Source organism: Odontesthes bonariensis, chromosome 1 (assembly GCF_027942865.1).
Source record: "Odontesthes bonariensis isolate fOdoBon6 chromosome 1, fOdoBon6.hap1, whole genome shotgun sequence".
Classification (NCBI taxonomy): domain Eukaryota; kingdom Metazoa; phylum Chordata; class Actinopteri; order Atheriniformes; family Atherinopsidae; genus Odontesthes; species Odontesthes bonariensis.
Window position 1 is genome coordinate 15388925 of NC_134506.1, and position 16683 is coordinate 15405607.

Genomic DNA, 16683 nt, shown 5'->3' on the forward strand with positions numbered 1-16683 from the left:
CTTGGAAATCTTATAACATTTCTACATTGTGCAGCATTTCATTAGTACTGATTAATACAGTCACGCGTGATAGTTTAAACAGCCTTTTTTCAGTAATATAAAATGATCAGTTAATTGGATCTTTTGGAATGTGGTTATACGAGATGAAAAATTGGTGTATGACGAGGCGGTTTGTGTCTTTCACTCCCTTTTAGGGGACAGAAGAAGAAGTTGCACTCTTCTTCTGTCCCTAACCGGAAGTGCTTCACTCTGCCTTTTCCTGTTTATAGCATTCTAAATCAGCATAGAGTTAACTGATATCGTAAGCAGAAATATTGAATTTGTGCCTCTTTTTACTTACTCAGTTGATCTTGGAAGTAACTTGTCTGAGCTAAGAAACGTTTATAGCTAAATGCAGATGAAGAAAAAACTCGGCCAAAAATAGATTCGCATGCTAACTGGCCAGCCAGCGTGAGTTGTAATGGCAGCTTCCAGTCCTGCTCCGATTTCTGCTCCTGTATTAAGGTCGGTAACTCTCATTCGTTCATGTATAAGTATCTTGACGATCAAAGTATTTCACAGGCGTGAAAGTGTTCACAAACGTTTCCTCCTGTTGATGTCTCTTGCAATAGTTGTACATCCTACATGGATAAATTGCACAGCCATTCTACATTTCTGTTGTGACTCTTGCTTCAAATGTGTTTCACTGCAGCCATAAGCAGCGCAGGGCTGCTCTGAGGAAAGATAGAAGGAAACGGAAACGCCAAGCTCTCGCTAACGCCAGAGACTGTGGTATGAAGATGACTGTCTTACTGGTGTTACAGTCAAATGTGATTTCTAGTTATTTCTTCTACTGCAGTAGTGCTACTCATCACAGCGCCTTCTCTGTTTTAGAACTTGAAAATGGAGATGAGGAAGAGGAAGAAATAATTGTTGGAGACAGTGAGGATAATAATGATGCTGCTGAGGAAGAACGGTAGGTCAATACTTCAGTTACTGCTTCTCTGTAACTACATGTTCCATCCCATTATCCCATTTCCCAAATTGGAACCACTGGTGTCCTCCACTCGATTCCTCTATAGGCACTCCCACCAGAGATGCGAGCAGATGAGTCAAGGAAGGAGAAGAGAGGAGGCGAGATGAAGGCATTTAGCAAAATGAGAAGCCCTTGCCTCAGTTATTTTAAACTGAAGTCATCTAAATATTACATGTGACACAACTGCATCCTTTAACCATTGTTAAGCTGCAAGAAAACTCAATGTTTAAATGAATGTATCGGTTCCAAAGATGTATCTGGAGGATAGACAACCGAGTAGGCTTGCCAGAGGAACTTTATGTGAGGATACACTAGTGAACCCATGAGATGTTAATCCCACTATTCAAATGAATGTGGAGATAAATGTATAAGTTGTCACAAAAAATCTTTCTGACAGAAAATATTGAAGACAACTGTGTACTGCCACTAAACAGTGGTCACATGATGCAGTTGTGTTGCGCATCTTATTTAACTGGTGGTGGCTTAAAATGCAAGGACTTCTCAGTTTGATTTGTGCCTGTCACCTCTACTCCTTCGCTTCCTTCTCTGGTGGGAGAGACTTAAGATGTGAGGAGAGGAGTTGAGGGTGCGGCCATTAGGAAATGGAGATTACGGGCTTGACTGCACAACGTTTGATTGTGCTTGATTTGTTTTCTCAGGCTGCGGCTGCATGAAGTGTGGCTGGAAAGAGAGAGGCTGGCCCAGGAGGAGTTTCGGTTGAGGTCAGAGAGGGAGGAAGCTGCGAGGAAAAAAAAAGAGGAGGAGGAGGTAATCCACGTCTGAACAGAAAGAGAAAAAGCACGACAATTTGTAGAATAGTCACAGTTTCTCCATTACGTGGGTTTACAGATGTCTGAATGTCACAGTAATGATGTCCTGCAGCACCTTGCCAATTTAGGGTTTGGGATGTGTAATCGGAACGCTCAACATGAATGGTTTGTTGTGCATTCTAAAAAAACCTAAAAGATTACTCTGGAAATGGTTACCTGTTGTTTTCCAGTTGCCAACAAAACCCGTGGAGCGACCAACACTGTGCAGCAAAAGCTTGGTATAGCTTATTCCTCTGTGCCATAGTGTTCCATAGTTGTGATGGATACTAAGAACATGAGCACTACGATGTATTATGACTCCATTCCTCGAGCACCACCCTGCTGCTCTAGATACCGACGAGGCGACCAGATCTGTGTTACTCTGCAATTGAAAATAACTGCTGACAAATGCATCGTTGCCCTTGTTTGAGTTGTAAAATCTGCAGTACAGGCCAGAAATGTAGAGTGAGTAGGTACTGGTTTATATGCTGATTAATTGGTTAAGCTGTGTGAGCACCTGATATGTGTAAAAGATCTGAATATTAAGCAACTGGCTTTATGCATTTTTGTGTTTTCAGCGGATGATAAAGGAGGAATGGGAGTCCCAGCAGAGGAGAGAAAAAGAGGAGAAAGAGCAGAGGCAGCAGGAGAAGCGGGACAGAGAGGTGAAACGGACTCCGGGAGGATAGAAACAAAAAGAAAAATATATCCTCTACCATCTCATGATACTGTTTATGCAAAAATAAAGATTAAGGTCATCACAGTTGAACATCTCACCAGCTGTGAGTGTTTCTGTAAAATGTGTCTTTGCTTTGTAAATGTTTTAAACTTTTCCTTGACTGAGGGGCACAAGCAACCGTCCTACTCCTTAACTAAGATGCACTCAAAGAGAAAAACCCTCAGCTCGCACAGCAAGGATGTATCTTTTACTTTGTGTGGTAAATTGGTCCAGAAGTCTGGCACCGATGCCTGTTAAATCCCAGTAATTCTTTGTGCCCATCAGCCCTTGTGAATGTGGTCTTAACCCACACTGACAGACATGCTTCAGTATGTTGACGTCTTCACATTTTCACCAGCCGTGTCTTTACACCATTTGTAGGAGGCTGTTCAGAAAATGTTGGATGAAGCTGAAAATCAGGTATGAAAAGAAACCGCATTAAATGTAGCAGGAAACATTTTAAAGTTGAGCGTGGCATTTTTCTTTTTCTTCAATAAAGTGTATGATTGTCTGTGTTTGTTCTCATTTCCAGCTAGAGAATGGAGGACCGTGGATGAACCCAGAGGCTCCTGTGACCGCTAATGCAGAAAACTTCGGAACGGAGCGCGACGTAGCCAACTGTCCGTTCTTCCTTAAGACTGGGGCATGTAGATTTGGAGAAAGGTATTGTTTATTTCTCTATTTCTCGTGTTATGTTGAATTTAAATCGTGCATCGCATTTAGGTGGCGATCGATTGCATGTAAAAGCGCACTGAAGAGGCCTTTTGCTGTGCAGGTGTTCTCGGAAGCACGTTTATCCCACAGCCAGCCCCACTCTGATGGTCCGCGGTATGTTCAGAACGTTTGGAATGGAGGAGTTGCGGCGGGATGATTATGACATGGATGCTTGTTTGGAGCACAGCGAGGAGGAGCTGCAGGAGTCCTTCCTCGAGTTCTACGACGATGTTCTGCCGGAGTTCAAAAATGTTGGCAGGGTGCTGCAGTTCAAGGTGAGATGAAATCGGGGAGCTCTCTGAAGGTCACTGATTTCTGTCATCTTGTCTTCACATACAGTATGTGAGACGTACTGTACCAGATACCTTGGTATCCGCAGGGTTTCCCACACAAATACATTTAGCAACCGGCTTGCATATTTTGCATTTTTACTCTCCAGGTAATGAAATCTACGGCAGCAGAGTTGCATGCAGACGATGTCGCATGCAGACACCGGCGTCTCCCCTCCTATTACAAAAATACTAGATCAGTACACCATCTTGTCGGTTTACGTTTTCCCCAAAATGATTAGGCGACTTCAACACTTTTTGGACAGTTAACATGTTTTTTAGAAATATTTGATCGAGTATTGTAGCTTCTGTTGTAATGTAAACATCAGTAAATTGCTCCCACCTTCACACTGTCACAATTATAAACAGATTCTGTGGGAAATGCTGTTCTCTGATCCGAATAATAAAACTAAAAACTTTGCTCAACTGAATTCCTCGAGCACGTACACACGTTCTCATTTGGCTTCACACATACTCGTCGAGGCTTTTTGAACCGTCTTTTCCCTCGGTAGCTAAGTAAAACCATGAAGGCGCGACAGAATAATCTTAATGAGGTGAAAAACGGGTTAATCACCAGATCTGTGTTGATGCCAGGAACAACACTTTCCATGTAAAAGAGGCTTCAAACGTAAAAGCATTTGCTGGATGAAACAATTTTGGGTTTCACCGATAACCTTCTGTTCTTAGGTCTGCTGCAATTACGAACCACACCTGAGGGGAAACGTTTACATTCAGTTTGAGACGTAAGCCAGTCTTTCAGTCCCTCCGTGCCTTTTCACACATTTGCAAGTCGTTTAAAGGGAAAAGATTTTCATGCATTATTTAATTGTTGTTCCTTCTGTCTCCCGGTTGCACGTCCAGGGAGGAGCAGTGCAAAGAGGCCCTCATCAAGTTCAATGGGAGGTGGTACGCAGGCCGGCAGCTACACTGTGAGATATGTCCCGTTACGCGGTGGAAGAATGCAATATGTGGTGAGTTAACGTTTCATGTTAGAACGAAGGGGACACTATTTGTGCTCGGAAACATTATTGCAAAGAGACAATAATATTTGCTTATTCAGTTTTTGTCTGTTTACAATCTTGCTGGCTTTGGTTTTTCACCTTTAGGACTGTTTGACAGAAGAAAGTGCCCCAAAGGGAAACACTGTAACTTCCTGCATGTATTTCGAAACCCTGGAAATGAATTCTGGGAGGCCGACAGGGATTTGTGTCTCTCCCCTGATCGCAGCGTCAGGGGGAGTCGTAGAGAGGGGTGGCATTCAGAACGGTACAGAGACCGATCGTGGAGGCAGCGTCGCTACAGCAGAAGCCCAGAGAGGAGATCAGAGCGGTCTCACAGCAGCCGAGAGGAGAAGAGAAGGAGAAGCCAGAGCAGAGACAGGAGGGACTCCCACCAGCATAGAGGAGACAGTCGGTCGTCCAGATCCCGATACAGCGACAGCCGGACGGACGGACGCCGAAGCAGAAGTAAAGAAAGATCGAGGAGCAGAAGTAGAGATGTAGCGCAACACAGGCTGAGAATCGGAAGTAGAGATAAAGACTGGGAGCATAAAAATAGGAACAGAAGTGAAGAAAGAGACGATACAGATGAGGACACTCGCAGAGAAGGGAGAGAGAAGTCCAGAAGCACGAGTAGAGAGAAAAGAATGAAGCACAGTAGAGAAAAAAGCCCCAAGAAGTCAGATAAAAGTAAGAAAATGTCTACTGACGATACGAACACACACCGACGCCACAAACACTCCAAAAAGAGCAAGAAGAGCAAGAAGAAACATAAGAAGAAAAGCCACGTGCCTGATGTGACAACTTCATCTGGAGAGTCAGAAAAGGAGAAAGAGTCGGAGGAAGAGCCTGTGGATCGTCCCTCGACACAAAGTCCCAGAGAAGACTTGAAAAATACTGAGATGACTCAGGAAAAATGTGTAGAGAATGATTTAAGTCCAGAGGTGAAAAGAGAACAGGCCAATGTCGAAATCACTGGTGAGCTGACTGGAAACGGCGAAACGGACTTATCTTAGTGGCTTTGGAAATCTTTACATTTGGTCTGAAATCACTCCCTCAGTCACTACTCCCAGTTCCTGTCCTTACAGGGTACATCGTCACAGGATGTCGTTTCCATGCCCATAAATGATCTGCATTCTATTGTGGGTTTGTGAATGCAAAGTTGCATACAAGCGTAGATGGTCCTTTATTGTAGGCTGTCAGAGATCACTTTGTCGGGGATCATTGTACAAACTTCATATCCACAGTAACTGCTGTATAATAAAAAGGGAGTGATTTCATACACAGCTTATTTGCATGCATCATCCCATGTACATATGTGAATAAATAACTTTTTGTCGCTTTAATAAAAAATAAAAAAGTCACGAGCTGCTGCAGTCGACAGTTATCAGTGGGTAAATATATAAAACATCACAAGTTTTCTTCTTTAATACATTTATTGTTCATAACTTTCAAAGATAAGAAAAAGTGGTGGCAGTGTTAAATACAAAATAAATGTGAGGACAAATCAAAGAGGAGTTCTGTAGTTTGGGATGAGCACTTGTTCTTCAGTTGGTTTTCTGCGTCTTGCAGGCATTTGAACAAGCTAACAATGAATATAGATTCTGTACCTGATATGTGCAGTTCATCCTCTTCCACGAGGAAACTGTTTTTAAATGAACTAGAGTAATTACATAATACTTTTAATTGTAGCCATAAAGCTCCCACATCTACTCTCACAACGTGCTGTTTAAAAGTCCCTTTTTCTTCCATGTTAGCCTGTGATAGACACCACGAGAAGGTTAAACACAGTGTTCTTTGGTCATACGTTTGCCTAAGAGTTCGCGATTTCTTTATTTGGGTCACTATACCAACCTGGCTGAAGACTGGGGGGAGGGACTGACTTATCACAAGAGGTCACAACATACGTTTTGTTTTGTAATATAGAAATGAGTAAATATTCAAAACAAAAGAAGGAAAACGTAGTCGATACAGCCGTTTGGCAAACACACCATGTTCCGCGTATGCGAATGTAAAAGTTTGAACGATTTGTTCGTTTTAGGAGATGAATCACCAAACACAAACCTGTAACATTTTAACATTAACACCGATAATGATTATGAGTTAATTGTATATATATATTGGCTTTGTTTTTGGGTTAAATCTACCCGTGTGTATAGGAGATGGTAACACTGTCAGTGATTCTCTTAACCGCATTAGCTCAAGCTGGTGCCTCTTAAATATTACTATGATGTTTGAGTAAAAAACAAAGACTGGGACCCTCAGACCTCTCCTACGCACAAAAAACTGAATGGGTGCTTCCTTTGTAATGGAAAAGAAGGCAATTTAAACCTCTGAAGCTGCTGTTCTGAATGCATTTTTCGCCATAAAACGATTTGGTTTCACGGTGCTACAAAAAGACTATCTTGAATAACGCAGCAAAAAGATTTGAACCTCCTTCTCTGGCTTGGATAAGCTGACGTTCATGTTTGATAAACCATTGTATGAACCCAAAGCTAAATATTGTATAGTAGATGATAGCGCTGTGTATTAATAATACTTTCATTTTATATGAACAAATTAAGGCATTAGAACCAAGGACCTGAATGCCAGACAAGTCATTGAGCAGAAATGAGAGGATTCTGGAAATACCTTAAGAACAGCTAAAAGTTCAGTGAACCTTTTATGTGATGGTAACATATGAGAAGCACCAGCCGCACTGAAAGCCAAACATCAAATTTAACTGCAACCAGTGATGATTTATGATCTTAATGAGATGCTGGAGTTTTCATGTTGGTGCTACATTGTTCTCTGCAGAGTTTAGGAAGTCGGGGGGATCTTGTACATAGGAGACACTTTAAAGCCACAGTTGGCCCCACACAGAGAGGATATTACAGGACATAATAGTACAGTACACCGATGGTGATTATATACATACAACACTGATATTTTCCACAGTGAACAGGAAAAGACACAATAGAGACAAGGAGTTGGCCAGATCTGCATCTATGAGAAAAAAACTAGAGTCAGCTTGATGGTCTATGTCAGCCCAATTTCCTCTAAGACACTCCGTGGTGCTTCGGCCTCCTGCAGAAGAGAAGTGAGAAATGTTGCTGAAGTCGTACCGTTTGTTCATCCATCACATTTTTAATAGCAAAGTATCATTTCAACTCACGATTCATAACTGTTCTATGAGTCATACAGTCCTTACAGGCCTGCATATTCAGATATGCCTTGATAACAATAGTACTGCATGCTTTGCTAAAAATAAACAGCTGAGCAGTCAATCTGTGAGCACACGCAGACAGCAATGTAAACCTGCATGCTGGCATATAGAAGAGAGGTGTTGATCAAGGGCTGTGGACTTAGAAGAAACGCATGACAGCAGGTGCGGACGGTCGCAAGGCAGAAAATCAATGCATCGACATCTGACAACGACCCTTGTGTCTGACGCGTCGGTGAGATAAACGGACTAATTATCTCCAGCAATTTGGAACCTTAAAGGGATAGTTCGCCTCTTTTGACATGAAGCTGTATGACATCCCATATTAGCAATATCATTTATGAACATTGACTTACCCCCCGCTGCGTCCTGTGAGCCGAGTTCCAGCTGAGTTTTGGCGTCCACGAAGGTAGTCCGGCTAGTTGGCTGGGGCTTGAAAAATAAAGCGTCTTGCTTCTCAAAACAATATGCGTTCAAAAGAGTAATACATTTGCGTCACAAAACCGTTCACCAAAAAAAGTAAGACCTCACAATCGCTTGGCGCTATTTCTCTCTACCTTCATATCAATGTGTACAGCCACCTGCCGATAGCTGCACCTGTTACGGTGTTTACTGCTCGGAAGCAGGGGACTGCTCGGTCTGCACAGTTTACACAGCACGCAGTGATACGAAGGGAGAGAAAATTGCGCCAAGCGATTGTGAGGTCTGACTTTTTCCGGATGATCGATTTTGTGATGCAAATGTATTACTCTTTTGAACGCATATTGTTTTGAGAAGCAAAATGCTTTATTTTTGTGGCCCAAGCCAACTAGCCGGACTACCTTCGTCAACGCCAAAACGAGGCCGGAACTCCGCTCACAGGACGCAGCGGGGGGTAAGTCAATGTTCATAAATGATATTGCTAATATGGGATGTCATACAGCTTCATGTCAAAAGAGGCAAACTGTCCCTTTAACAATAAATCGGTCATTTAAAGAATAAAAATAACAAAACATACTAAATAAATGTACTGCTCCCTGCTTTCAAAAAGTGGCAGTTAAATTCTTTAGCGTTAGACCGTCACTTAATCAAAATAAGACACGAGCGGGCATCACTTTTGGCTGTAGAAATTTGTTGTGTGGACATTTTTTACAATTCCAATCATTTTGATGACAAAGTCTTCCAAATAAAATTAACTAAGGAAAGCACCTGCAGGTTAATGCACACTAAGAAATAATCAAATGTCCCCACGGTTATATCTCCAACCATGTCCTGTCAGTCTGTCAAATGGGTTCAGAATTGTGCTGCTGAAGAACTGATCTCACCTCCTGCAGCAGGTCGGCCTGCTCGATGGCCTTCAGCACATTCTTCTTGGATGTTTCCTGGGCCTCTCCGCCCAGCAGGAATTCATCAAGGATAAAGTAGGCCTTCTCAAAGTTGAAGATGATATCCAGCTCGCACACCTGTCGGCACACAGAACGAACGATCAGAGCACATTATGTCCTGCGTGAATACACTATCTGGCAGTAACATCTCACATGCGTTACGGTCACAAGACTCACGCTGCCAAAATATTTGTCCAGCAGTTCCACGTATCGATGGATGATCTCCAGAGTGATCAACTCATTGTCTTGATCCTCAACTGCGCAGCAGAAGTAGAGGCTGGCATATCTGGTACACAGAGGGCAGAAATGCAACAGATCTAAATTAGCGACCTTTTGCATAAAAATGCAATTCATTAAGAAAAAAATACCTAAACATGGCAAAACAAATTCAGTTGGCTGTATCTGAATCTACTTTAAACTGTACATGAGGACAGAACAGGTAGTCCTTTGTGTGCAAAGATAACACAGCACTCCCACAATACAGCAGTGTGCTCTCGTCTCCTGGAATTAATGTTGTTTGTTTTTCGTGGTGAAGCTGCAGCAGAAGCACAATGACTGATAACCAACGTGACTTCTTTTAGATACTTTGTGCCATTTCCAAAATAAAAGATAATTTATCTGGAAAGAAAAACCTCAATTGAACTGACTGGTCGGAACATTTAGAGCTAAAGTGTAACTAAAATTCTAACTAAACACAAATTTCTAACTAAAACAGAGTGGGGGAAGCTGAAAACCTCTAAAGGAAATATTTTCTTCACCGTGCTGCAGCATTCACAGTTTTCAATCTGAAGGTAGGACCTGGCCTTCTTAAAGGAGGACTCCGGTATTTTCAACATTAAGCCTCTTTTCTGAGTCGTCTGCAATGTTTTAGAACCCCCCTCACCGCTTTTTTGATGTTTACTGCTGTTTCCGGTATTTGCCATATTTTGATTCTTCTCAACCTGCTTCAGAATGGCAAGTCATGTGCATGTCCAAAAAGGTCCGTAAAAGCACCATAAACGTCCGTTTTCAAAATCATCAACTCACCGGAGTGGTTACTGGTGTGCACTGGTAATCCATATCAAATTTCATGGCGAAAAGTTGCTTCTGTCGTGTTTTATTTGGCAGCTCGTTCATGCTCGCACTATTTTCTTAGCGGTGGCGGAGTAATATCAACGAACATCCAGTACAAAATGTCAAATAAAACACGACAGAAGCAACTCTTTGCAACGAAATTTGATATGGATTACCAGTGCACACCAGTAACCACTCCGGTGAGTTGATTATTTTGAAAACGGACGTTTATGGTGCTTTTACGGACCTCTTAGGACATGCGCATGACTTGCCATTCTGAAGCAGGTTGAGCAGAATCAAAATTAGGCAAATACCGGAGACAGCAGTAAACATCAAAAAAGCGGTGAGGGGGGTTCTAAAACATTGCAGACGACTCAGAAAAGAGGCTTAATGTTGAAAATACCGCAGTTCCCCTTTAATAATGTGACACGTCAAACTTTGTCCCAACATTCAGCAGTCAGGTGCTTTTCTTAGTCGCTGCCTTGCAAAAATGCATTGAAGAAATGTCAGTTATGGAAATGTACGCAAATAAAAATGTATTTTGCTTAAAACAGTGAGTCTTAACTCAGAATGATCAACATATTTCCCAGTGGGGGGTGTGGTAATTATCTGAGTTACCAGATGGTTAAAAAGAGAAATCTAATCTCTGTCCTCGGGTCATCTCCCACCCTCTCTACGGCAGGCTGCAATAACACTTCCGAAAGGAGGTAAAGACTTACTCAAGTGTTCATCCTATCGTCCCATCTCCCTTTTAAATACAGACTACAAAGTTCTATCTAAAATTCTATCTACAAGATTGGAGAAGGTTATGTCACATATAGTTTCACCGGACCAAACTGGCTTCATTTCAAACCGCCACTCTAGTTCAAATCTCAGGAGACTTCTCAATATTGTTTACTCTTCTCCATCACACTCACCTGAAATGGCTATAACTCTCGATGCTGAAAAAGCATTCGACAGAGTCGAATGGCAGTATTTATTCTTCACCTTGAAAGCATTTGGATTTGATGAGCTGAACAGGATGTCTAACTTTCAGAAATCTCAGCACGTGAGAAAATAATCACTGCATTGGTCTTGAATAGACAATCTCATGCAACCATCAAAAATGCAAAAGTGATGTAACAAACCAAACATGAACACATCCTCTTACTAAAGTCAAGTTTTCATATAGATAAAGTTTACAACAAACTCAGTGCAGCTTAATTGGACCACCACTGACCATTTCTAAGTTTAACATGGCAAGTCTAAACTCCCTTGTTGAATTTTCCCAGGGCTTTCATCCTCATTTCAGTTTTCAATTGGAAAAACTCAGGCTTCACAGTTTCACTTCCGCCACTTCCTGCCATCAAGTGACAAAAGTTTCATTCTTGAGTCAAGTTACACAACTGAATTGGTTCCATGACAACTGAGCCCATACTAAATGTTCAAAATACAGACTGCAGCAATATTTCATTATAAGCAACTGTCAAAGGAATTTGAAGGAACAACCAGGGGTTCAAGCCTTGATGCAAGCTTTAAAAAAAAATGTCACATTGGAAAATCTATTTTAAGTGGCACAACCCAGTGTTTCTTCTCATGATCACCTGCCTTTTGTACACAATCTTGAGGTCCCTCCACTCCAAGAAGCTGCACATCTTGGGCTTCCGGGACAGTATGGTTTGAACCAGGTCTCTGGAAATCTTCTTTCTCTCCTTGTCAGACAGAGGAACATACCATTTCTGTAACCGCAGCTTTCCCTGCCGGCTGAACAGCAACATGAACTGCATCTGAGGAAGGAAGTTTAGCTCAGTTATCCATGTCTTAGAGAAACACTAACTTACAATGTTTGACATACAGTTAAATTGCAAAAATGAGACGAAGGTGAAGAAATATAATGGACGTATATGAATCTAGGTGCTAGTGCTAAGCAACCAGCAAACATGTGACAATTACAGTGTAAGATGTTGGTTTAGTAGGAGTTAAATCGTTAAGTATAAAGGTTTAACAGGAAATAAGTGCTTATTTCTACAAGAATAACTCAACTGTGTCAATCGATCTAATCTGTTTTACACGGAGTCAATTATAACGCCGAGCAAGCTTTAGCACAAAGTTTTATTAGCTTACATTAGCAAACGTCCTTTAATGGCTACATTTTAACATCAGTACCACCTTACGTGACATTTGCGCCCCCTCCTGCGACGCCTATCTAGCTACAACAGGAACGGGTTAATAAACAAGACCCTTTACCTTCAAACTGGCCTCCGAGATAGTCGCTTAAACGATTGAAACTTCAGTAAACTAAAGCTAAATACATAACCAAAGACAGCGTTCAGATACTTGTGAATTTCGGGAGGTTAGCTTCTTATCCAGCTTGATGCTAAACTGCCTAGCGGATGCTGTGAGGCGACGTTGTAGAGAACTGCACTGTGATTGGCCGATGAAGCCACAGATACAGAATTCGATTGGCTCTAATATTCTGTTATTCATTACGTCCCTTCATTATTCCCAGAAACAGCCAATGTCTTCCTGTGACTGAAAGTTGGTCTTGGAATCCATATACATTTATTATGTTTATGTTGTAATCGATTTCCCCTCTCTCTTTTTTTCTGTCATTTGTCAGCAATGATAGTAATGATAACGTTTTAAAAATGCATTACACCAAGAGAACCCCAATGATTCTATTATAAAAAATATTCTTATTTCTCAGACTTAAATGGAAACGAAAGCGTGTCAGAAACAAGAGAACAAAACCGGAAATCTTTTAGGTAAACAAAATATATCGGAATGTAAAAATCAACAAATGAAAAACTGTGTAACATCCACATTCACTAAGACTGTGGAGAGTCACATCTAGAATAAAATGAACACCACAGGAATTCCACACAGATATAAAATTTTATAAAATGACAATATTCTGGTGAATCTTTGAATGGAATTATTTTTTGGCAGATAGATCACAATATACTAGAGGGGAAAAGGCTAAATTTTCCAGCAGACTGCATGGAACACATGAAAACACAATGGGTTGTGTTACTTGTTTAGAAAATATCTATGAAATCTAGAGTTTGATGCTTGCAACACACTCAGAAAAGTTGGGAGAGACAGAGATTCTACAATCAGTAGATTTGTTGGTGTCTCTTTTATATCTTACAGGTGTAGAGCACCCACACTTAGGGTCCGATTGGGTGGTCCTTTTTGTCTGGGAAGGTACCTAACTCAGTGAAATGACCAGGGGCCATCTAAGTGGCAGTCATGATAAAGGTTGGTCAAGAATTCAGGAAAATTATGTGAAATACTCTTTCAACAGCTGTAGTTTCACTCCTATCGCCCACATCACAGTTTCAACTAGATTATCACTGCAGGCCTTAAGAAGCCTTAAAAACATCTCCCACCACCTTTCCTGAACACCATGATGTTTTACAACTTGATAAAAAAAACATAGGTCATATTTTGACTATTCAAAACGTGCTCTTAAACTTTCCAAGCAAGAAAGTGTTAGGCTTTGTGGTTTTCCTTTTTTATATTTTGTGACTTTGAGTTAGATTGCTTGTCCTGTTTTTTTCTGTTTTGTTTCACTCTGTTTTCTTGTTTGAGATCTTAGTATTTCTGAGTTATTAGTTTGAATTAGAATTGTTTTTCTCTGTTTGTTTATGTCTATTCTTGATGTGCCTTTTTGTTTCTAGTCTCTTCTATGCTTTGCCTTTGTAATTATTTTTTCTTTCATCATTTCATTCATCTGTATCTTAGTTTTGTTTTTGTCTCAGATGTGTTCATGTGTATGTCTTTAGTCCTGATCTTAGTTCAGTTTCTAGTCTATTCTGACTTTATTTGTTTTGTTTATTATTCACGAGTAATTGTCCTCAGTCCCCCAGGTTTGGCTCCCTCAGCTCTTCCATGCACACCTGGTTTCCTGTGGTCAATCATAACTGCTGTAGTCATTTGCTCATCAGTCTCCTGTGCATGTAAGCACCTGGTTTATCTCAGTTATTGTCAGACCTTCATAATAGTTACTCAGTTTGTTCCTGTTTGTTGTCGCTTTCCTGGTTGTCTTCTTGTAAGTTTAGTCTTTTGCTTTTCATTAGTTTAGCTTGCCTTGCTGCATTTTTGGTTTTGTTTAAAAAAGTCTCCTGTTCATCGTCTATTAGCCTCCATCTTGCTGTTTTGCATTTGGGTTCTCCACAACCACCACAATCCAACAATCCATAACAAAATGAGTGGTGACTCTGCACTTTGTGCCTGAACATAAAAAAAGAATGACAAATTCTCTACACAAAGTTGGAAAGAATTTTGGTCTTTCAACATCCACAGCACTATTCGTACAAGATTAAAGGAGTCTGGGGCAACCTCAGTGTGAGGGTAACTATTGTTGGATGGGTGTGACCTTTGAGCCTTCTGGCGTCACTGCATAAGAAACAATAATGTTGCAAAAATCAATATAGTGACATGGGCTCGGAAGTACCTTGGAAGACCATTGTCGTCACAATCCAATGTTGCGTCTGAAACCTGAAAATACATTACATAAGGATGAAGTTGTAAAACAATTCTGTGCAGAAGTACTGCGTGCTTTCTCTGGCCACAAGCTCATCCCTTGATGGACAGAAAGACATTTGACACATGCGCTGTGGTCACATGACTTCATATTCCAGGTTGCTTTTGGGAAAAATGGATGCCAACTTCTTCAACCCAAACATAGAAAAGACCATCCAGGTAGTTATCAGGGACAGGTGTCTGTGATGATATAGTGGTGCTTCAGTGTCCATGACATGGATGACTTACATATGAGTGAAGGTACCACAGATACAGTGGAGTATACTGGCATATTGGAGACATATGCTGATGTCTTTTCCTGCGAGGTAATTCATAATGACTTATAAGAGTGCGTGTTTCTCTGCAAAAATTGTATGGCGAATCATGAAGGGGAGGATCAGAATACAGCAACCTCGGACTGTTGAGCAGCTGAAATGTTGTATTCTGCAAGACACAGATTCCTCTTTTAAAACTGCAAAAAAATTACTTCCAAAATAATTAAAAAGAGTGATCAAAAGGAGTGTAAATGGTAATGGTCTATCTCAACTCTCATCTCCTTTATCTAAGCTTTTTTTGTGTGTGTTGCTGAAATCAAATTGATTTCATTGTTTATATTCTCTAAACACAATGAAGTTGGAGACAATAAAAATATTTTCCTATTTATCTTCATTCAGACAAATAAAGAAATGACATATGGAAATTCTGTGCAACCATCAAATTTTTTTACCGCGTATCCAGACATCCCTCTCTCTGGCCACCTCCTCCAGCTCTTTTTGGGGGGGTATTGTTCCCAGCCAGCCGAGAGATATAATCTCCTGGGTTTGTCCCAAGGCCTGCTTCCTGAAGAACATGTCCGGAACACATCAGCTGTGAGGTGTCCGGAAGGAATCCAAACTAGGTGCCTGGACTATTTCAAGTGGTTTCTGTCAATGCAGAGAAACAACTCCACTTTGAGCCCCTTCCTTTTCTGTTTGTGCAACCCTAATATTGTGATCCCCTTTCTTTATTTCCTAATCTGCTCTTGAAGTGTTATTTCATTTAATCATGATTTAGTGTGATGATAAGCTGAGAATGAGGAACAAAGATCAAACTAAATGTATTCAAGTACTGTGCAGTGTTTCTGAGGAAATGTGTACTTCTACACCAGTGTGAAATGGTAAAGCCTGTTACATGATACACCACCTAACGATGTATACAATAGGAGCTTTAACACAGCCAGCAACTGCATTCAAATGCTAATCACATGATGTAACAGGACCTACAATTGATCCCATCAGTGGTAAAAGTTTATGTATCCAATGTAGCCAAAAATCTCTTCGACCATTTGTTTAATTTTGCTGTCATCTATTCACTCTTATTTTTGTTTGTTAGACCCGATTCTTTATATTGGAAGCCCAAGAACCAGTTGGAGCAGTCTTAAGTTAAACAAAGTATTTATTGGAGGTCACAGGTCAAGTATCAGCGCTGGACTTGGAGAGACAGAGAGACAGAGTTCTCGCATGAAATCCGTCCGACCAAGTCCCGAGATCTGGAAACATTTCATATTTATGTTCACCCTTATCTCAGAGGTTGTACCTACATTTGACGACGCATCATTGAATATTTACTCATGATGTGAGCAGGCCATCCAGTGTCTTCGTCATGTTCTTTGGATGTGATAAGCGATGTGTGTGTGTGTGTGTGTGTGTGTGTGTGTGTGAGTGTTGTTTCAGGCGTGCATCTACTGTACCAGACCTATCTGTCCTAAGAGACGCTTTATCTGACCCAGTTATTTTATCCCGCTACGTCATCTTAAAGTGTTGGACATACATTTGCGTTGTATGAGCAGAGTGTACACGTACAAACTGGGAACATAGATTATCTAGAGAACAACAGAATATGAATACATAAAGTCTAAGAATAAAGCCAATTTATAACATTCCCCCTCTTGGCATGATTTCATCATGTCAACCTTAAAATGAGGTCGGAGTGTCAT

General features: G+C 41.0%; 2 protein-coding genes across 2 annotated transcripts; one reads left to right on the forward strand and one right to left on the reverse strand.

The window, feature by feature from the left end:
- The first annotated feature begins 190 nt into the window (after positions 1–190).
- zrsr2 (zinc finger (CCCH type), RNA-binding motif and serine/arginine rich 2) lies at positions 191–5947 on the forward strand. Its single transcript, XM_075480464.1, has 11 exons — positions 191–504; positions 692–771; positions 874–955; positions 1675–1783; positions 2403–2489; positions 2924–2962; positions 3075–3205; positions 3318–3531; positions 4273–4328; positions 4447–4556; positions 4692–5947. The coding sequence occupies exons 1-11, from the start codon at positions 461–463 to the stop codon at positions 5597–5599; spliced, it is 1860 nt and encodes a 619-aa protein (XP_075336579.1). The 5' UTR covers positions 191–460; the 3' UTR covers positions 5600–5947.
- Positions 5948–6000: 53 nt separating this feature from the next.
- On the reverse strand, positions 6001–12591 carry LOC142397272 (AP-1 complex subunit sigma-2-like). The gene is made up of 5 exons (XM_075480650.1): positions 12429–12591; positions 11790–11968; positions 9327–9435; positions 9090–9227; positions 6001–7649 (listed from the first exon to the last, which is right to left on the reverse strand). The coding sequence occupies exons 2-5, from the start codon at positions 11966–11968 to the stop codon at positions 7602–7604; spliced, it is 474 nt and encodes a 157-aa protein (XP_075336765.1). The 5' UTR covers positions 12429–12591; the 3' UTR covers positions 6001–7601.
- Between the last annotated feature and the right edge of the window lie 4092 nt (positions 12592–16683).